Source organism: Equus asinus, chromosome 14, assembly GCF_041296235.1.
Source record: "Equus asinus isolate D_3611 breed Donkey chromosome 14, EquAss-T2T_v2, whole genome shotgun sequence".
Lineage (NCBI taxonomy): Eukaryota > Metazoa > Chordata > Mammalia > Perissodactyla > Equidae > Equus > Equus asinus.
In genome coordinates, this window is record NC_091803.1 from 47,908,969 (window position 1) to 47,929,226 (window position 20,258).

Here is a 20,258-nt window from a genome sequence, read left to right on the forward strand (position 1 = left end):
CCCTCCCCAGGGCCTCAACCTGGCCCTGCCCAGGCAGCCCGCCCACCCCCACTCAAGTTCCCACGGACGCTTCTGCTCGTGGTCCAAGGCCGTGTTGTGTGGTCCTTCTCGCCCTCTCTCTTTTCCTCTCTCTCCCCCCACTTCCAAAAAGTACTGACTGGCCTCCTCTGTTGTGTTTGCTGATCCACTTGTGTTGGGCACAACTTTGACATTTCTTAAAAAAAGAAAGAATTAAAAAAATGCCGAAAACCAGCGATTGTGATACGGGCAGGTGGAGGGGGCCGACCAAGGTGGTATCTGGGCATGTGGGGCCCCTTCTAGCTGTCAAGCCCTGATGCTTCCCCGAGAGTGGACGTGCCTGGCCCTCCGCCTGGCCTCTCCTCAGTGGGCAGCCAAGGCTGGGCTTGAGGAGGCGGGGAGGGGGTTCCGGGCAGGGAGCTACTGTCGGCTGTCAATAAACAGCAGAAAATGAAGCTGCCTGGCTCGCTTTTTGGGGGCGTGTGTGTTGGGAAGAGAAGGAGGCCAGCCTGTTTCTGGCAGGGAGGGGAAGGCACAGGGAAGGCCACGTCCTGGGGTCAAAAAAAGGAGCCCCTTTGTGGCCCCTGCCTAGTCTCCCTCCCACTGGCTGCTGATGCCTGTGCACACCAACAATCTCAGGCGGCCTCTCCCTTACCCTGAGGACTGTCCCCACTCACATTCACAGTCTGTGCAGCTTTTATTTCAATCAGGAAGTAATCAAATCTATATACAGTCTAAAAACAGTAGAAAAGGTGAGTAAAAAGGCCTGCAGTCCGTCTGGAGTGTGAATTGAGGTGGGCCGGGCGAGCTTCGTACCTGGCACCCAGAGAGGGGCTGGGCGCTATCCTGGTAGGGACAGTGATGGGGCCAGAGGGAGGCTGACTAGGCGCAGGGCAGGCAGAGAGCCCGAGGCCACCCGTGTGGCCAGCCTGGCGTGGACAGGCCTAGGGCGGGCCCAGCGGAAGCCAAGACCCACGTGCACGTGTCAGCAAGTCCAAACCTGCAGAGGAAGGGCTCTGTTTCAGGGTCCCCTTTTGGTCATCCCCACCCAACACCACCTGCCGTCCATACCTGCCCTGTCACCTGTCCAGGGGCACTCGCTCCTCAGTCCCCACCCCCTTTAGTTCCATGTTTGCACCCCCTTTAGATGGCCTGAGCCAAGGCACTGACCTTCACAGTGCTGTCCACAGCCCCTGAGAAGAGCCGGCCCCGGGACACAGCCAGCGCAGTCACACTGCCCTGGTGACGCAGAAGGGTCTGCGTGCAGATCATGTTGTCCATACTCCAGACCTAGGGGGCACACAGGATGTGAAGGACTAACCCCACTTGCAGCCACAGTCTGCCCAGGCCCAGCCACCTGCCCTGAGCTTCCCGCCATCGATAGGCCAGCACGCACCCTGAGGGATCGGTCATAGGATGCACTGAAGACTTTGGTCTGGTCTGGTGTCGAGATGACGGCCAGGGCATACACGGTGCCCACGTGGCCTGTCAGGGTCCGCACCTGCTCCTTGGACTCAATGTCCCACACCTGAGAGGGTGGCACAGGCAGGTCAGAGATAGACCGGAAAGGAGAGGGACCCAGAGTCAAGCCCTGCCCCTAGGTGTCCACCCTTACGTGGATGAGGTTCTCGTAGGTGCCACAGACAATGTGGTGATTCGTCACGGCGATAGAGTAGACGCTGCCACCAGACGTCTGCAGGACGTGGATACAGTCGAGGGTCCGGATGTCCCAAATCTATGGGCAAGAGTGGGCCACTTTGTCTCAGGCCAGATGCCTCACCCCCAGGGCTTCTCGGTTTTGGACGCTGTGGGCAGCCCACCCACCACCCAGGGTGTGAGGGTCTCCCTGCCCCAGCAGGGTGGGGCACAGGAAGGCCTGCCTTGATTGTCTGGTAGGAGCCGCTGTACAGGTAGCTCTGGGCGGCCACCAGGGCCCGCACCCAGTGGTTGAGGCCCGTGAGCTCCTTCTTCAGCTTCAGCTCAGTGCCCACGATGTCCCAGACCTGTGGGGAGGGTGAGTGTGGGCATGCAGGCATCTGGCACCCAGATGGCCCACACATGCAAGCACATCGCCTTGCCTGACCTTGATGGCCTTCAGGGAGCCACTGAAGAGCATGTTGTGTGAGGAGACCAGCGTGCACACCGGGTTGTCGTGGGCCCGGATCGTGTTCACCTTCTGCAGGTTCTGGATGTCCCACACCTGGCAGGAAGGAGGATGGGAGGCTACAAGCTCCAGCTCTGTCACCCTGAGCCCAAGCCCCAGTGACAGAGGACGCCCAGGGCTCCCAGATACTGGTGAGGCCAGGCCCTGCCTGCCCGCGAGCCCCACTCACAATGATGGTGCAGTCTGCTGAGCCGCTGTACAACTTGCACCTAGGGGAGCAAAGCCGACACGTCAGAGCGGGAAAAGCCACCATCCTTGCTGACACTGCCTTGGCCAAGCGAGGCAGCACTGGCACCAGGAACCAGCAGCTTGGGCCAGTGCCAGGGCCACTGCTGCTTCCTTGGGCCCAGGCTGTTATCCCATCTCAGCAAGGGGACCTTGGAAGTGGTGGCCCAGCCCCCGGCACCCGCCTGGCAAGTGTCTGGCGGCTGAGCTGGGAAGTCATTATCCCTGTTAGCACTGCTGGCAGTCAAGCTGCTGCTTCTTGTGAGTGAGCATCTCTCTCTCTCTCTCTCGCACACACACGCCCACGACACAAAGCCTCATGACACAAGACAGGAGGGAAGGTCTAGAAGGGGTCACTCCAGGAGCGAGGGGGTGGCCCGGCCAGCTGGTCTGTGGTCCTGTCCTCAAGCTCTGCCCAAGGCTCTGGCTATAGGCCAGCTGAGCTCCTGCCTCGATTCTCTGATGGTCCCACCCACCTCTGTCCTCTGGCCGCCTGAGGCACTCCAGGGCCAGGCCAAGGCCAGCACTGTGCTTTATGAACGTAACCTTCAGAGGCAGAGGGCCCACATGCCACCATCCAGCGACCCGGCCTTGCTCCAGGTCCAGGGTGTCCCAAAGGGGCAGATACAGCCATGAGGGGGCCCTGCGGTCAGTGGACACATGCGCCTGCACTCACCCCTGGATGCAGAGCGCCAGCACAATGCCATCATGGCCCTCCAGTGTCTTCTGGCACTTGTAGGTGGTACACGTGTCCCACACCTGCAGAGACCAGGGTCAGGGCGGCTCCCTGCAGGGTCAACCCAGTGCCGGGGACAGTATGGCAGGAATGAGGAAGCAAGCCAACAGGGGTAGGGGAGCCCTGTCCCACCCAGCGGCAGGCCTGGAGCTGGCAGAGGCTGGGTGCAGTGCCCACCCCGTCCTACCAGGCTGCAGAGCCCCCTAGGCAGGACCCCACCCACTTTGATGGTCTTGTCAGAGGAGCCGCTGAAGAGGAGGTCCCCCATGGAGTAGACGCAGAGACACCAGACGGGGCCCTGGTGGCCCACGAAAGTTCCTTTGCACTTGAAGATCTGCTGCGGGTCATAGGCTGCAGAGGGATGGGAAGAACTGGTGAGGGACCCGTGGGGGCCTCGGGGACAGCACTGGGAGCAACAGTGTGCCCATACTCACATCCTAGGATGCCCGTGTTCAGCCGTGCATTGATGTGGGACAGTTCGTCCTGCAAGGCCAAGAGCAGAGTGGAGTGGGCGGGGCTCCACCGCCCTCTGTCCCCAGACCCCGGCTCGGCAGGGGCAGGGCAGGGGCAGCAGCAGCCCTCTCCAGCACAGACACCTCATCCTGAGTGGGAGCAAGCCTCCTGCTGGAGCCCAAGCTGAGGGATGGTCCTGTGTCCCCTCTGCCACCCAACCTCCCTGCCTCTGGCCCCTGCCCCAGGCCCGGCCTGCTCACGTTCAACATGGACGCGTCCCTCCGGAACTCCATGAGGTCCTCACTGAGCTTGCTCTGGTTTTCATCCAGGACGTCTGAGCGGCGGGGGAGAGGGTGTCAGGGACCAGGAGAGGCTGCTCCCCCGTCCCCTCTGGGCCGAGCCCTTACCAAACTTAAGCTCCAGACTCTTCTCCAGCTGGTCAATCTTCTCAGAGAGCTTGCCCAGCATGGAGCGTAAGAAGGCGATCTCCTGGTCCTTCTGGGCCAAGGCCACATGCATCTCGTGGAAGCGGTCGTCCGTCTGCTGCAGAAACTCCTTCAGGCCCTCAAAGCGGCAGGTCTCCAGGTGCGTCTCATACGTGTCCTGGTTGCCAATGAACGTGCACCTGGAAGGACAGGACACAAGCCCTGCCCACCTGCTCACCCACCCACCTGGTGGGACGCTTTACTCCACCTCCCAACCCGAGAGTCTCTCTCAAATCCCACTTCTGTGCCCACTGCACCCAGATAGACCATGGTTCTCTCCACATCTGCCTTCCCACCCATCCACCCTGTTCCCACCCAGCACCCAGCAGGCCACGCTGCAAGGGAAACCCAATCCTTCGCTCCTGCTCAAAGCTCTTCAAGGGCTCCCCACTCCCCTCATCAGCTTCGCCCTGAAGAGCCAGCTCCTGCCTCCTCTCCCACCCCCACCTCTCCCCTCTGCTCTCACCTCCAGCCATTTGCTCAAGTCCACCCGTGCTGGTCCAGCTGCTGGAAGCCCTTGCCCTGGTCTATGCCCAGCTCATGCCCATGCATGCGTTAGCTCTCAGCTCACGGCTGCCCTGACGCCCCCCAGCTCCCCGACAGCTCCGTCCCCTTTGTGTTCCCATGGGGCTCAGGTCTCTCCTTCGCAGAACCTGTACCTCAGTTTGTAATTACATAGTCGACGGTGTGGCTCCCGCTAAGGTCCGTCTCCCTGGGGACCCTGGCTGTCTCCCCAGCGCCCAGCACACAGGTGGATCTCAACAAAGGTTTGCTGAAGGAGGGACTGTGAATGCCAGCCCAGGCCTGCCCGCCCACCCACCCTTCTGCTCGCCCACCTCCACCCTGGGGCAGCCCCACTCGCCCACCCCCGCCCACTCACCCGTACTTGGAGTGGGGACACTTGATGTGCTCGCACTCCTTGAGGTGGGCTTCCAGGTTCATCTTGAGGAGGGGTGGGCAGCTGGGGTTGTTGGGGCACCGCACAGGCCTGTAGTCACAGCTGCCCTCATGCTCCCTGTGGGAGGCAGGACACGGCAGGCAGTTGAGTCCCCAGAGGCACTGGGTCTCAGCACCCGTGGGGGATGGGGAGCCATGGGCTGAGGGTGGCACTTACTTCCGGGCACTGAGCTTGATGGTGAAGGGGCAACCTCGGGGGTCCACCTCGAAGACGGTGGGCTTCCCGCCCCCTGCCACCCGACAGCCATGCCTGCAGTGGATGAAGAGCTCCCCGATCTGCTCAGCCACCGCGATGTTGTTCACCACCACGGTCAGCTTGGCGTTGTCCACAGGACACTTCTCTGGAGGGGAAGGCATGCTGACCCCACAGCCCGCCTGGCCACCCTCCCAACAGCTCTGCCCAGGGCACTGTGGCCAGGCTGTACCGGGGAAGATTGTTCCCTGGTGAGCGGCAGGTGGGAAACTGAGTCCTGGTGCAGCTGGGAGGGCTAAGCCTCTGTCGGGGGCCTGATTCACCTGTCTACCTGCCCCTCTGAGGTGCCCAGAACAGGAAGGGGTGCATGGCTGGGCCACCAAAAATGACCACTGGGTGAGAAAGTGGTAACAGAAGTCTGGAGCAGGGCCAAGAGGGGACAAGCCGTGGAGAGGAGCTAGCCCCGACACCTCTGCTGGGCCAGCCACTAAGGCCCAAGACTGTGAGGCGGGCAGCCTTGACAGGGAAGGTGGCCTCCGCTAGAGTGCAGGTGTTGAGCCCAGGTGGCCTGAGCTGCGGGTCTTATTGCACCGTCTGTCAAGGTCCTGAGGCTGGCCCAAGAGCCCATTCAGGGGCTGCAGCTGCCCGCAGCAGAGACCCCGGGGCAAGACTAAGGAGAAGCCGCCATGCAGCCAGGGGCATAATTGGTGCTGGGCCTGGACCGGGACCTCCCCACAGGGACCCGCCCCCCAACAAGCTGAGGAACAAGGTGGCCTGGGAGGGCCCTACCTGACTTCAAGGCGCATCTTCGACAGAACGTGTGCTGTGGAGACAACAGGAGGACTTGGGGCACAGCCACAGTCGCCCCTGCCCCATGCCCACTGCGGAGGGCACCTGCTGGGCAGCCAGACCAGGCTTGTGACCAAGGCCAAGGCTCCACGTGAAAGGGGCTGCCAGCCCATTTGGCCTCTCAATGGTGCACAGGTCAGGGAGGGGCAGGCAAGGAGGGGAGGGCGGCCTCACCCCGCACGTGGTGATCACAGGGTCCTTGAACACACTGCAGCAGAGCTGGCAGCAGAGCTTCACCGAGGGCTGCTCGGCAAACACCAGTGGCTCCTAGAAGCAGGCAGGGCAGGGTGAGGGTGGGGCCTAGGGGTGCTCACATGGGTTGGGGGCATGCAGGGCGCCCAGCCCCTCCCCCTGCAGGTCTGCGCGGCCCTCTTGGGGTGGGCGCACCTCGGGAAGCGCATGTCCCGGGAGGAGCCTGCTGAGGCCCAGGGCTAGGCCTGAGCTTGAGGGGACTAGAGCGGGGAAGACCCCTCCAGCCTATCCTCTACCTGTGATGGAAACGAAAAAGGGACCCACCTTCGTTTCCCTGGGGTAGAGAGTGGGAAGAGCATGCCTCTGGGACCCAGCCTGGCCCCCTGAGTCCCTGACATGGACCAGTGAGGACCAGGGGCCCTGCCCGAGGGGAAGATGCCCCCCACTGCCACAGCACAGTAAGGGTCCCTTGGAGTCGCCTGCGCTGAGCCCACCCCGTGGCCACCATACCTACCGGCTCCTCTTCCTCCTCAGGCAGTGAGAATGTGGAGCGCAGGGACATGCTGGACTCGGAGTGCAGGGAGCGGACGGAGATGGCAGAGTCGGAGCGGAGTGGAGTGCTGATGGGGGGCTGCAGCACAGAGACAGGCAGCCTGTCAGCCAGCAGGGCAGGCAGGGCTGAGCCCCTGTGCACACTGAGGGCAGCGGGGTCCCCCGGGGCCACCCTGTCCTAGCGGGCACTCCTTCAGCCTGCAGGGGCTGCTGTGTGTGTGCAGAGCCGGTGCAGCACCCAGGGCCCTGCCTTCCCGGCGGTCCCGGCCCTGTTGTTGGGCCGCCCGCTCACGTCTGCCAACTTTCTTTGTGTAAATGGAGAGACTTCCTGCTATTCAATTCTACGAGGACACGCTCAGCCTGCTTCCGGCTTCCCGTGAGGGAATGTGGGCCACAGAGGGGCACCTCCACCAGCCAATCCTGGGGCGGCTGCAGCCCCCGGGGTGCCGGGAATGGAGGGCTGACCAGGAGAGGCTGCAGGGCTCCAGGTGCCTGCTGGGCTCGGCCGCCTGCCTGGCCTCCCTGGCTGGGGACACTAGACCAGAGCAGTGAGGCTCCCAGGGAAGGTGGGGACACCCCCACTGAACCTTGGCTAAGCTTCTGACAGCAGGACAGAGAGCTAGGTGTGCCTGCCTCTGCTGAGCCACCAAAGACAAGCATTTGGGGGGAGTCCTGTGGTGGGGGGCACTGTCCCTTCCTTCCCTCTGGGCCGAGAACCCACCAGAAGAGATCCTACAAGAGCCACTGCCCCCCCCTTCCCTTCCCACCCAGAAGCCCCATTCAAGAGCCGCAAACCTCCTGCTTCCACATGCAGCCCACTGGCCCCTGCTGGTCCCATCTGCCCTGGGGTCCAGCTGCCTCTGCCTGAGCCTCTGTGGGATGTGGGGGCCGTCAGAACAATCCTTCCCCAGCAGCCCAGGGTTTGGGTCCCACTGGGGACAGAGGGAGGCTGGGGTGGGCAGTGCCAGCTCTGCACAGAGGCCCAGCAGTTCCAGGGCCTGGCTTCCCCAAGCGGGGGTGGCAAAGATCCCTGTGTCCCTGGCATGCCCACAGACAGGCACCTCCCTTACCAGGGCAGTGCCCACCTCCCTTCACAACATCCCAAGTGACGCGTTTGCATGGAAACGCCATGTGCGGAACGAGAGAGGAAAGTCAGAGGAAGTGAGTCAAATCATCCCCACAGGCAGTGATGGAAACCAGAGGGCGAAAGCAGGGCTAGCCAGGGCACCCTGCCCACCTGCCTGCCCACCCCTCGTGGGGCTCCTACCCTCCTCAGCCAGGGGGCTGATGACGCCAGGCAAGGGTGTGGGACGAGGTAGCAACCCTAAGCTGTAGGGGCTGTAGGAAGGGTCAGCTCCCCGGGGGCAGATGGAGTGGGTGGCCTGGGGGGTCTAACACCCAACTGAGAAGGTGCCCAGGGGCCACAGCCTTGGGGCCCTCATACCACATTTCCACCTCCTTAAAGCCACCAAGACCTGGGGATTACAGAAACCACAGGCACGGGGGATTCACTTCTGTTCCCAGCCACACTCCCGTGGGCGGGTCAGAGGTAGTGGAGTGAGATAGGCAGAGCCCAAGGGCATGGGGCACAAGACCCACGCCAGTGCTCAGGGGGGGCCCAGTGCACAGCTGTTCAAATAATTAAGAAAACTTTTTTCTTCCTATTAAATAGGAAACAAGGCCTGGCTGCCCTGCTTGAGGAGAAGCCTCTGGGGCTGGGAGGCTGGGAGGCAGGAGAAGCGGTGGAGTCTGTCGGGAGCTGTTACCACAGCGAGCAAGCAGAGCCGGGAGCCAAGGTAAGGCAGAAAGCAAGGCACAGGAGAGGTCAGTGGTGGGAGGGCCCAGCTGTGCCTGTGCCCCACCCCTCGGCCAGGGCTGGTCCTCGCTTCCCCTGACAGAGCCCGGCCACGAGCGCCAATGGCCAGATGGGCAGGGAATGGCCACTAGGACCCTGGCCACATGGCCTGGGCACTGACGGCCAGCCCCAAATCCCTTTCTCACTCTGCAGGGCCAACGGCAGGGAATTCTCCAGCTCCCCTACAGTCAGCATAGGCCTCACAGGCTCCCTCTGCTGACCCCCAGAGTGGGTCCGGCCACCTTTGCCCACCTGAGGGGGGCCCATCTCCCTCGTCAGGACCCCCTTGCTCAGGCCTCCTGCCTCTAACCAGCAACCCACCCACTCATCCTCTACTCAGCAGGAGCTTTAAAAATGGGGATCTGGGGGCCGGCCCAGTGGCATAGTAGTTAAGTTCACACGCTCAACTTTGGCGGCCCAGGGTTTGTGGGTTTGGAACCCAGGCGTGGACCTAGCACCACTCTTTAAGCCAGGCTGTGGCGACATCCCACATAAAATAGAGGAAGACTAACACAGATGTTAGCTCAGTGACAATCTTCCTTGAGCCAAAAGGGGGGATTAGCAACAGATGTTAACTCAGGGCCAATCTTCCTCAAAAAAAAACCCAAGAAAAAAAAACGGGGACCTGATCTTGTTATTCTTCTGACTGAACCTTCTCTGGCTCCCATCCCCCTCAAGGGGGGTCCCGGCCTGCAGGCACCACACCCTCTGGCCCAGCCACCCTCACTGGCCGCCTCTCCCCTACAATCCAGCCATAGGTGCTCAGGCCTCAGGGCGTCCACACATGCTGGCCCCCTGCCTCAGCAGCTCATTGTACCCTGCAGACCTTAGTTCACGGTGCTTCTCAAGGTGGGGCTTCCACCTTCAGCTCCTCCTAGGACCTGGCCCCAGGGAGGGAGGGCATGGCGGGAGGCTGCAGCTCATGCCGGCTCCTCTGGCGTGGGGACGGGTGAGCGTGGCACAACCTACCATGCTGTCCTCCTCGTCCCGCGGGGAGTAGGCAAGGGTGCTGGAGGAGGAGGGAGTCCTGCGGTGTTGTTTATACGTGCTGGTCCCATCGGCTGCCAAGAAAAGAGGGCCAGGATGCCGTGAGCCATGCGGCAAGCCTGACCCACTTGGTGGGTGGCGGGCTCCTTTGGCAGATGGGCCAGGCAGGGGCGGAGGCTGGGCTGGACATCAGACTATTCCACACCGGGAAGTCTCCCTGCCCCCACTCACTCCCCTGCCTCCTTCTGGATTTGAGGGCCATTCAGCCAGTGCAGGGTTCGGCAGGTGGGAACCCCTCTCCCTACCACAGGTGCCCAGGCAGGGCCAGGGCAAGAGCGTGAATCGGCCTCACGCCCCAGTAAGAGCCCCAGCCTGCCCAGTGGGCATCCCCAGCTGCCCGTCTCCAGGGCCAAGCCAGCCGGGAGGGCACAGGGATGGGTTGGGGGCTCAGGCCGCCTCCTCAGGCCTAACCAGTGCTGGGAGATGGGCCTGCCCTCAACGGTCCCAGCACTGGCCCAGAAGCCCCCAGGCCCCAGCCTGCCGCCCCCAGGCAGGCTGAGGGTGGGGTGGAGGGGTTGTCTCAGCTTCTACAAGGTCCTGGCCCCCAGCCTGACCTGGGGCTGCTCTGTGCCCAGCCGAGGTGCGAGGCCAACACTAGAGTGGTTACACGTAAGGTCGCCTGGTAGGAGCTGGGTGACTGCCTTGCTTGACCCTCAAGGCAACCCAGCCAGGTGGGTCCCCTGAAAGCCTAAGTCTACTGAGAGGGAAACTGAGGCATAGAGAGGTCCGAGGCCCCCCGGCTAATACATTGTGGGGCCAGGACAGCTGCTTGGTGGTCTCATCTCCCACCTCTTCCCCTGGTGTGGCCAGACCAGGAACCCACCACAGGCCTTCTCTGCCTCCTCCAGGGAAGGCGTGGGTCAGGGGTCTGCATAGGAGTCAGAAAGCCTCCCTCATGGGCCCTGCAGGCAGCAGCCAGAAGCCCTGGAGTGGCCCTGACCTCAGGCCCCAGCCAGCCCCAGATGTCATAAAAACCAGCTCCAGAGGCCTGGGTTCAGGATCCAGGCTTCGACTGGCTGCCCTGCGATTGGGCCTCAGTTTCTCCATCTGTAATGAAAGGACCAGGTGAGGCAACTGTTCATGCCTGGTCACCAGCTCTGAGCCATCTCTGACACCAAGGGGGTTGATGAATGGGACAAGGGCGACAGGTCCCTGTCCTTCTCTGACCCGGAAGCCTTTGACCGCCATGACATCCTATGCAGCTTCTAAAGGTAGGCAAGGAATTAATAACAATTACTTAGGTGGTGGGATTGGGGGGATGTTTATCTTCTTTTTCCTCAGAAAAGAACATCTAAGAAGAAAACAAGGCTCTTTCAGAGCCCTTGGGGGTTCACCCAGCAGCAAACAGGAGCTGACGTGAGCAGGTGTGCGCGGAGGCCCTGTGGCCCTTCCACCAAGTGTATCCAGAGGAAACCACGGAAAAGCAATTAAAAAACTCATTAGCGGCTGGTGTACTCCTACAACGGGCCGAATGCCAAAACGGCAAAAGATCCACCTCCATCCCCGGAACGCACAGCCCTGACGGGGGGCCACACGCCCTGGCAACTTTGGGAAGGAAAGCTGTGCCCTCGTGTGCCAGTTCCTCACGAGCTCCTGGAACACAAAGCGCTGGGGCCACGGCTGTGGGACCAGACTCAAGAAAGGACCCCGTGAGTATTTCTTATCACCTCCCCGTGCCCAGCTGGTCCCCAATCCAGACCTTTTGGAGGCTGCTAAGAGCCTGGGGCAGGGACGAACTGGGGGTCATTGTGACAAGGGACAGGTGTGCGGGGGGGTGCTGAGGAAGTCAAGGCAGCCCTCCCTGGAGAGGTGACAGACAAGGCACCAGGAGGAAGGGGCAGGGGGATGCCAGGGTGGGGAGAAGGACACGGCAGCAGAAGGGGAGCGGCAGGGAGCGGGACGGTGGCTCCTGCCCAGCCAGGGCCTCAGACCGAGCTGCTCACTGTCCGACCACAGTGCCCCGCCGCACTGGGAGTGCCAGCAGGCCCCGGTGGGAGTGAGGGGGCCCAGATATGGCCCCGCCAGGCTGGCCTGGGCTCACAGGCTCACCTTTCGTGATGGTGGTGACAGCCGAAAAGGCAGGCCCAAAGGTCGTTTCCATTCTGGTCTGAAGAGAGAACAGATGAGACTTGGCCTCGATCCCCGGAGAAGACGTGGGCACACACTGACACTTTCGCACTGACTCGCCCATGTGCATGTGTATACACGGACACAACAGCACACATGGCATGGCCTGCCCATGGTCCTCCAGGTGTGGAGGGGCAGACTGTTCTGGGAGTGTGTGCAGGGGACAGAGCCCTACCAGTGGTGTCCCTTACCCCGGTGGCGGCGTCGGGGGCAGGGAGGCTGGGCCCCCCGGAGAAGCGGCTGCCACGGGCACTCTTGCCCGAGCTCATGCTCTAGAGAAGCATCTAGGGTCCTCGGGCGGCGTCCCCTGTTGGTAGAGTGCAAATGATGGGCTTTAGAGATGGTGGCCAGGCCATCCACTGCGCAGGCTCCACCACAGGGTGTGCCTCGGCCTCTCTCCACCACCAGCACCAACTAAGGCGGGGCCATGCGGGCAAAGTCCCTTCCCTCCCTCCAGCCCCAGGTGACAGAGGCCTGAGGAGGAGAGGAGGCCCTGGTGCAAGCGGGCAGCTGGCACAAAATCTGACCTTCCTTCAAGCCTTGGCCCTTAGCAAGAGCCCACCAGCTCCACCCTAGAGACGGAGGGCCCCCCACCCCTGCTCTGTCTGCTCAGCTGGGTCACAAGGCTGAATGTCCCTAAGGCCAAGGCTGGGCACACACAGGAGGGTCACATGCCTGCTTCCTGCCAGGGCAGATGCGGTCAGGCCCTGGACAGCCCCAGTCTGCAGGAAGGTGGGGATGCTGGCCACACCCAAGAGAACCTATCAGTGATGTACCTGGAGCCCAACCCCTCACAAGTCTCATCACACAGAGGAAGTCCCTTTGGGGCAGGGGAGGGGAGAGACAAACTCCAAAGGTTGATCTTGTGCAGGTCACCTACCACAGGAACAAAGGATGCCCCTTCACCCCCCAACTGTGTGACTCAGGTCTCATGGGCTGGGGTACCAGGGAGAGGGCATGGTGGGGATCATCCCAGGCCTCCAATGACTCCCACCCCTACAGAAGAGAGGGGCTGGGTTGGGCTCTGGGAGTGCTGGGTGCCTGGGTGCAGCTGCAGGCGAGGGAAGAGATTAGGGAAAACGGGAGACACAGTGGCAGCTCACGCTGCAGACGGCCCAGGGAGAGCCACTCCACTGCCGAGACAGTGTCCAAACTCTGGTGGCTCTATCAGCAAGCACCCCCGGCAAGGGGTCTTCCCACCGTCACAACCCACAGTGGTCTGCAGCCAGGAGCCCCGACTCCCATTGCAGCAGAGTCGGCCGCATTTAAATCCATGAGGCCCCAGCTTGAAGCCGGGCTCCCCAGGGGCAGGAAGGCCACACCTCCAAGACCACCACCACCAGGCCCACTTGGCCTCAGGAGACCCCAGCAGCATCCCCTGGACACCACACCATGGGCTCATCACTTGCCGCCCAGCCCAGCCATCTGAGCTGGTGGCGGGAGCTCCTTGGGGTAGCCAGCTCGTCTTGCTCCTGGGGGCAGCACGGCAGACCTCCGGCACGGAGGCCCCGGAGGACTGCGACAGGCTCCAGGTGGAAAGGGCTGCAGAGCCCCCACACTATAGGAGAAGGCAGCATCTTGCCCCACTGGACGTGAGAACAGCACAGAGGGCAACTGCACAGTCCAGCTGGTTCCAGCACCTTCTCTATCAAGCCCTCCTGACCTGGCCCATCTGGTGACAGCCACCCCCTACACACACACACCATGGCCACATGGTGAGACCTAGGGTCCACTGAGTGGTCCCGTAAGCTGGCCTGCAGGTCTGCAGGGAGGGAGCTGGCTCTTGAGCCTTGTGTCCCCGCACTGTGCTGGTGAGCTGTCCACAGCTCCGGCTGTCTCCTCGTCCCTCTCTCCCTGCCCCTTCAAATGTCACCTGCAATGCCACCCTCCCAGCCTTCAAGACTCAGGCCTCCCTGGGGCAGCTCTCAGTGCCTGCAGCTGGCACTGACACGAGGCACCCCCCACCCGTGCTCTGAGTGCCCTGTGGGTCCGGCTGGATAGGGGGTTCCAAGAGCTTAGCCCAAACCTCCCCCTCCTGCCCACTACTCCCCCTGCGGTGACTCGAGGGGCTTGGCCGCGGGCCCTAGAGCAGGCTCTCCAGTGGTTTGTCCTCTGGGAGAGGGCTGGGATCCTGAGAATGGGCAGCACCAGGCCCTTAGGCAGAAGGGTGAGTGTGGCATGTCTGGAAGCCCCACCTCTAGCTCTAGCAACACGACTGCTCTCTGTGCTAAGCAGGAAGTCTCGGGGGCCACGCTGCTTGGGTAAGGACACCTCGGCCTGGGTGACGCCCAGACAGCAGAATGTAGGAACTCCAGGAGTCGCCTCGTCAGCATGAAAAGCTCCACCCTTTCGGGAAACCCAAGGTTGGCTCCTGCCTCAGCACTGGGGGCGCAGGGAGGGGGGGGGGTGACTGGGAGGCGGCTGGCGGACACTGACCTGGATTTCACAGTCCATCTGCTTCCTCCACTGCGAGCTCCCAGGGCCCAGAGGCCAGCTGCTGGCTCCAGCGAGCAGCACCCGGGACCCCAGCAGGCACTTCCCCCCAGGACCAAGACCGTGGCCAGCCAGCCAGCCCCAAGAGCCTGGCGCTGCAGTCTGGGAGTGCAGGCGTCCGGCTGTCCCTCGCGCTGAGGTGAAGTAAACAGAAAGGCATGCAGACTCGCCGGGCAACATGCAAATCGCCCGGAAAGTCCCGGATGGCCAATCGCAGCCAGGCCCGCAGCGATCCACGGACCACAAGAGCCGATCCACGAACCACAAGAGCCGTGAGAGCCGTACAAGACTGGCTGAGCGAGAGAAGGAGGGAGGGAACCGTTTCCCGGTTCACACGGGTTTGCTGGCTTGTAGCCCCAGACAGGGATCCGGGGAGGGCTGGACCCGGGCTGCAAGCCAGCGCCCCCCATCTGTATACCCCACCCGGAACACAGCGACCGCACGACCGCATCCTAAGCATCTCGGAATTGAGCAAGATGCCCTCAGCCCGCCCTCAGCCCGGTCCCCCAGGGGCTGCATTTTGCAATAACAGTCTTCCCCAGTAGCCTCGGGCCAAAATCCCGGAAACACAACAGCGCAGCTCAGTACCCCCACTGGCTTGGGGACAGAGAGGCTGGGCCCAGCTGTCCTGGGGTGTGCCCTTGCCCCCCAGCGGGTAGGCCTCTTCCCCACCCCCCCAAGTCAGCCTGAGGCTGTCAGGCAGAGGGGAAGTTTCCAACTAGAGCAAGAATCTCTGTCTGGGAAAAGCCCTAGGCTGTGGGCTAGGGAGCCCTGGGCTGGGGGAGGGAGAGAAAGGGCTTTCCCCTCAGATCCTCAGGGCCCCCACCCTGCCTGTTCCCCTGCAGAGCCCAGGGGAGAGACCCAGGACTCTATCCCTTATAGAGAAAAGACAAACACCAGGTCCTAATGAAACTGGGGCTGTGTGCCTTGGTGAGAGAGGGGGACCCAAGGGTGCTCAGGGTCAGTGCAGGAGCAGCCCCCTGCAGCCCTCGTTTGCCTTGCGTGAGCCTGGGGTCAAGACCCAGTGGTCTTTGTCCACCCACATCCACAGGGCTCCCAGGCCCCAGGGTTTGCTGACTGCCTAGTGAGGACCCAGAGCTCCCCTATCAGGCCCCAGCTTGTACTTTCCCACCCCAGCCCCTGGTCAGGAAAGTCCCCAGGCCTGTATGGGAGGGCAGGCCAGCTCCATCAGGAACCTCTCCCCAGCCCGCCCCCTGGAGGGAGCCCAAAGGGATCTGCTGGGGCCTCACCCTCGGGAATGTGAGACACAGCCCCCCTTTCCCTTGGGAAGCACCAGAGCGGGTGTGGGTCAGGCATGGCCAGGGGCCACGCCCACTTGGGCCCTGTGGCTGGCAGCCAGTGGAGTGGGCTGCATGGGCTGGCCATGCTGGAGTTGGGGACAGAGGGGTGGCTAGACACAGGTCCCGCTAGGGCCAAGCGCCCCCTCAAGGCAGCTCCTCCAGCTGCCCCAGGGAGTGGGCATGGTGGGGTCCCCTGAACAGCACATGCTGAGCCAGTGAGGGTGAGGGCACATCCTGGAATCCCCATCAGGCAACACGTTTGGCAGGCACAGCCCCAGGGAGGAGCATGGGTGGCTCCAGACACTCAGCCCGCCTGCCTCAGAGCTGTGAGTGGCTGACCGGCTGGACTGTGGCCAGAGCTCCAAGCAGCCCCCAGCAACACCTGCAGACTGCCCAGCCCCTAGTCAGCCCCTGCCCCAAGGCTCCTGGCCCAAGCCCAGATTGGGCTGCCAAATTCTATAGAAAAAGGCCTGGTTGCCATAGCAAAACCAGACACACTTCCCCCAGCTATGCCCTGGCGTCCCCTTAGCACATCTTTTCCATCCCAAACAAGCAGGGTGTGACGTCGGGGATGCCCTCAGCACCTAAGCAAGCCTTGGTCTGAGGCTGGCCTGCCTTCCTTCCGAGCACCCAGCCGGGGCCTCTGCCCTTACCTCACTGTCCTTCTCTCTGCACCCACAGCCCCGCCTCCACGGAGGCCTCATGGCTGTCTGAGTGGGTGCCTGCTGTGCCCTCCCCTCCCCAGGGCTCTGCTCCCTCGCATCCCCCACCCAGCCTCCTGGCCTTTCCTGTCCAGGTCCAGCCTCTCCAGCATCCACAGCCCCCTCTGCTACAGGGAGGGGGGTCTCTCTGCTCACTGGCCCAGCTTTAAACCCTTACTTGGCAGTGAGAATGCCTTCACTTCCCCACCTGCCCCTTGGGGCCAACCTCATCTCCCCATCCTTATCTGACGGCCTTGTATGGGGTGGAGGCCTGGCCCAGCCTGGTGGATGTCCAGAGGGCTTCCTGGAGGAAGGGGCTGGTCAGATCCAGAGCAAGGAGAGTATGTTCTGGGGAGAGAGTATTCTGGGAAAAGGTGGCATTTATCCTCCTATCTCAGTGCCCAGCTGTAGGGGCCACTTTTTCCTGCTCATACCCTCTCCAACTCAGTGCAGAGCCCAGCCCCAGCTGCAGGGGCAGAGCTCAGAAGCATGTCCTTAGCTGTCTTAAATTAGTTTATCTAAACTCATGGAAACAAGATCTGGGCCTTCACCCAAGAGCCTAGTGGCAGCAACGCCGCAGGCTCAGTCAACACCTCCAGGCCCCCTTGGTAGTTTTCACACAGCTCCCTGTGTGGCTTCCGTCTCCCTGGCTTCCTTCTTCTTGCTTCCCTGCAGAGTCAGGGAGCGTACGCAAAGTCCCCAGGACAGATGGGTCTGAAGGTGCACCTGGGATCACAGAGGCAGAGATCTGCCTGGCCCACCCCACCACCCACCCCAGGCTCTTCCAGCCCACGCTGCAGCACCAGCACTCCTGGCACAGCCCTTCAGTCTTGGGTTTCTGCCAGGCTGCACCTGGGTGCCCTCCCTAGGTGCTCGTAGGATTGGTTCACCACCCGCACCAAAAGTCTTCCAGATAGCCCGCCCCCTCCACCTCCTGCGCAGGGCGGTCCAGTACCAGGTTCACAGTGACTTCAGCACAGCCCCTGGTGCTCATTTCCTCCTTTGCGTCACCTGAATCCATGCTCCTCCAGGGAGCAACCACATCTTTTCTGCCCTAGGGTCAGGGCATGGGGGATACCAGGGGCATCTGCCAAAAGTCGAGGGGTTAGTGGGCCCCTCTCCAAGGGTCCTCCTGTGTGAGCCAACTGGGGGGCCTGGTGAAGTCCCCCCACCATTGAGACAAGCAGTGGGGACCCAGGTTCAGAGCAAGTCACATCCTACTGACATCTCTCAAGGCTGGCCGTGTGCTGGCACTTCACACACATGTTCACACTGGCCCTTCCAAGTGTCCGTTACAGAGATGGAACGGTCTAGTGGTCAGGGCCACAAGTGCTGGACTCAGACACAGACTCAGTCCTGGGTTCCAAACCCACCTCTGCCACTTAACAGCTGTGTGACTTAGGGCAAGTTGCTTGCCCGCCTGGGCCTCAGATTTCTCACCCATAAAATGAAGCAGATGTACCTACATCTGGAAGGAATTGTGAGAGATGACGCATGAGTCAACAGTGAGGCTCCACCAACAGCAACCCCTCTTTGAGAGCTGAAAAGGAAGGCTGAGAGGCCTTCCCAGGGACATACAGCTAGCGAGAGGTCATGCTGACCGAAGTCCTGTTCCTTCTGCTTCCTCTGTAGCCACCAGCAAACCAAGGAGCCCCATTGTGCACTGAAGCCAGCCCCACCTCAAGCCATGCCAGGGAGTGGCCGAATCACAGCATCTGGGACACCTGAAGCCTCCTGACCACCTCAGGCCCTTCAACTGCATCCTCTTCCATTTCCCAAACTGTTCATTCCTTTGTCCAGCCAGCTGGCCAAGGTTCACACCCTCTGCATGCCAGGCCCTACACTGGAGAGCGGGGACATGGGGATGGGTAAATGTGAGTCTGACCCTGGAGAATCTAGGAGCCTGGTGGGCGAGGCAGACAGAGAGTTGGGAGTACCACTAAGCTCCATTCAACCTGCAAAGGCACTTTTCTGTGGGCTCCTGTCCCAACTAAGTCAATACTGAAGACCCTGATCTTTTCCATTCATTTCCAGAAACACTGCACATACAGCCCCAGTGGGAGTTAGTCCAGTGGGACCCCTCAAGTTTGGTCCATCCTTGTCCGCTGGTCACCTCCCTCAGCCCATATCAGCAGGCTGCCCACATCTCTGCTCTCTCTCAGAAGAAAGTCCTAGGTTCCTGGAGATAGAGCAGCTATAGGATGTAGGAACCTCGAGACACAGGGCCTGGGGTTTCTATGGAGAAACTTGAATGCCCAGAGAAGTGAAAGTGGGGATTTATAACAGAGAGGCAGTGCCTGCGACACAGGCCTTCAGGGAAGGAGTGTGCCCTTCAGGGAAGGAGAAGTAGGAAGAGAGAGGCCCAAAGAGAAGGAATGAAGCAGGGGGAGGTCACACGCTTGGTGAAGGCCAGAGGGTGGGCTATCCCCATGAGAGGGGGCCTGTATGTACATGGGGAGGGGTCTGAGGGATGGGGAGAGGGGTGGACAGACAAGCTGGGCAGCACCGAGCTCTATGCAAGGGAGGCAGCAAAGGAGGGTGGGACCTCTCCCCCCAGAGCAGGATGGGATCCAGCAGGACCCCAGACTCAGCCCCAGCTGACCACCCTGGCCCAGCTCAAGACAACCAGGTCTGGAGAGCCAGACCCAGTGAGGACTAGGAAATGAGGGCCCCCCCCCAACTCTCCTCTGCACACAGGCCAGCCTCCTCCCTCTCTCCTCCTGCTTTCCCATTGAAGCCTGGGGTCCATCCTCCACACACAACCAGACGCTCTTTACTGGAGAGAGATCTGATGCCCGCTCTCCTGTGCTTGAGTCCTCCAACAGCTTCCCTTGCAAGCAGAATACAATCCCTGCCCTGAGCCCCGGTGACTTTGCCTCTCACCACTTTGCCAGTACTCACTGGTGTACGCCAAGCCCTTTCTCACTCCAGGGCTTTGCACATCTTGCTCCCTCTGCCCGGCATACTCTTCCAACAACTTCCCGGGACAAGTTGCTTGCTGTAAATCGCCACCCCCGACGCGGCCCCCCGCCATTCAGGAACCCCCACTACACTCTTTCTCAGCGCCCTGTTTCTTTCGTCCATAACACCTAGCACAATTCCGCATGATTTTGTCTGTGTATTGTCAATCCCTCCCCCGTCTCTAGATCACCCGCTCTCAAGGAGGGAGGATTTTGTCCCCCATGAGACAGTTGGCAATGTCTGGAGACATTTTTGATTGTCACAATGGGAGTGGGGGAGGTTACTGGAATCTAGTGGGTGGAGACCAGGGATGCTGCTCAACATCCTACAAGGCATAGTGGAGGATGATGGGCGTGAAGTGTCAACAGTGGCGAGGTTAAGAAACCTGCACGAAAGAGCCTACGAGAACTGGGATCATGCTCCCCGCAGTCTCCCGGCGCCTACGATAGTGCCGGGCATCCTGCTCAAAGCGCAGAAAGAAGGAATGAATAAAGAAGGAGAGAATGGAGGAACAGAGCGAGCGACGGACCAGCTGACAGGCAAACAGACAGATGGACGCGGAGATCCTGGCCTGTCTCAGCCCCGCCCCCGGGCCCGATCCCTCCCGCGGCCCCGACCCCCCGCCCCCCGCCCCACAGCCCGGCTCCCTGGCGCGAGCCTAGAGCCCAGCGCGCCGCTCGAAAACTCACCCGCCCGTGGCCGCCCGGGAGCGGCAGCACTACCCTCTCGCTCCATCGTGCCCACTCGGCCGCCGGCCGGGAAAGGGACAGAACGCACGAGCCGGAAGCGCTCAAGCGCTGAGCCCGTCGGGACTTGTAGTTCCCCGACGCTCGGGGTTCCGGGGGCGGGGGGCGCTTCACACTCGGCTATTAGGAAACCACGACTTCCGGCGGCTCCGACGTCTCGGGGTGGGATTGGCGCCTTCAGAATCACTCTATGTTGCAGATCG

At 61.7% G+C, this 20,258-nt stretch overlaps 1 protein-coding gene across 7 annotated transcripts; it reads right to left on the reverse strand.

The window, feature by feature from the left end:
* Window positions 1-696: 696 nt before the first annotated feature.
* On the reverse strand, window positions 697-20,180 carry TRAF7 (TNF receptor associated factor 7). 7 transcript variants are annotated; one of them, XM_070485203.1, is made up of 22 exons: window positions 19,999-20,070; window positions 14,290-14,480; window positions 12,045-12,160; window positions 11,776-11,833; window positions 9,649-9,740; window positions 6,787-6,903; window positions 6,255-6,347; window positions 6,021-6,054; window positions 5,196-5,379; window positions 4,962-5,096; window positions 4,004-4,221; window positions 3,857-3,930; window positions 3,578-3,626; window positions 3,367-3,494; window positions 3,084-3,166; window positions 2,352-2,391; window positions 2,102-2,218; window positions 1,899-2,021; window positions 1,634-1,753; window positions 1,415-1,546; window positions 1,189-1,308; window positions 697-1,018 (listed from the first exon to the last, which is right to left on the reverse strand). In XM_070485203.1, exons 3-22 carry the CDS (start codon window positions 12,120-12,122, stop codon window positions 1,004-1,006), a joined length of 2,010 nt encoding a protein of 669 aa, XP_070341304.1. In that variant the 5' UTR covers window positions 12,123-12,160; window positions 14,290-14,480; window positions 19,999-20,070; the 3' UTR covers window positions 697-1,003. The 7 variants fall into 7 exon arrangements, with proteins under 7 accessions (XP_070341304.1, XP_044602600.1, XP_014704458.1 ...); XM_044746665.2 differs by lacking the exon at window positions 14,290-14,480 and having other exon boundaries at window positions 4,968-5,096; window positions 19,999-20,180; XM_014848972.3 differs by lacking the exon at window positions 14,290-14,480 and having other exon boundaries at window positions 19,999-20,180.
* Between the last annotated feature and the right edge of the window lie 78 nt (window positions 20,181-20,258).

Excerpts from the sequence above, each read along its gene's own strand:
- TRAF7 (XM_014848972.3), bottom strand. The coding sequence starts at position 12,122 with ATGAGCTCGGGCAAGAGTGCCCGTGGCAGCCGCTTCTCCGGGGGGCCC. Across the intron at positions 11,834-12,044 it reads CCCCCGACGCCGCCACCGGG|ACCAGAATGGAAACGACCTT; the intron begins GTAAGGGACACC and ends TTCTCTCTTCAG. Across the intron at positions 2,219-2,351 it reads CAGCAGACTGCACCATCATT|GTGTGGGACATCCAGAACCT; the intron begins GTGAGTGGGGCT and ends CCTTCCTGCCAG.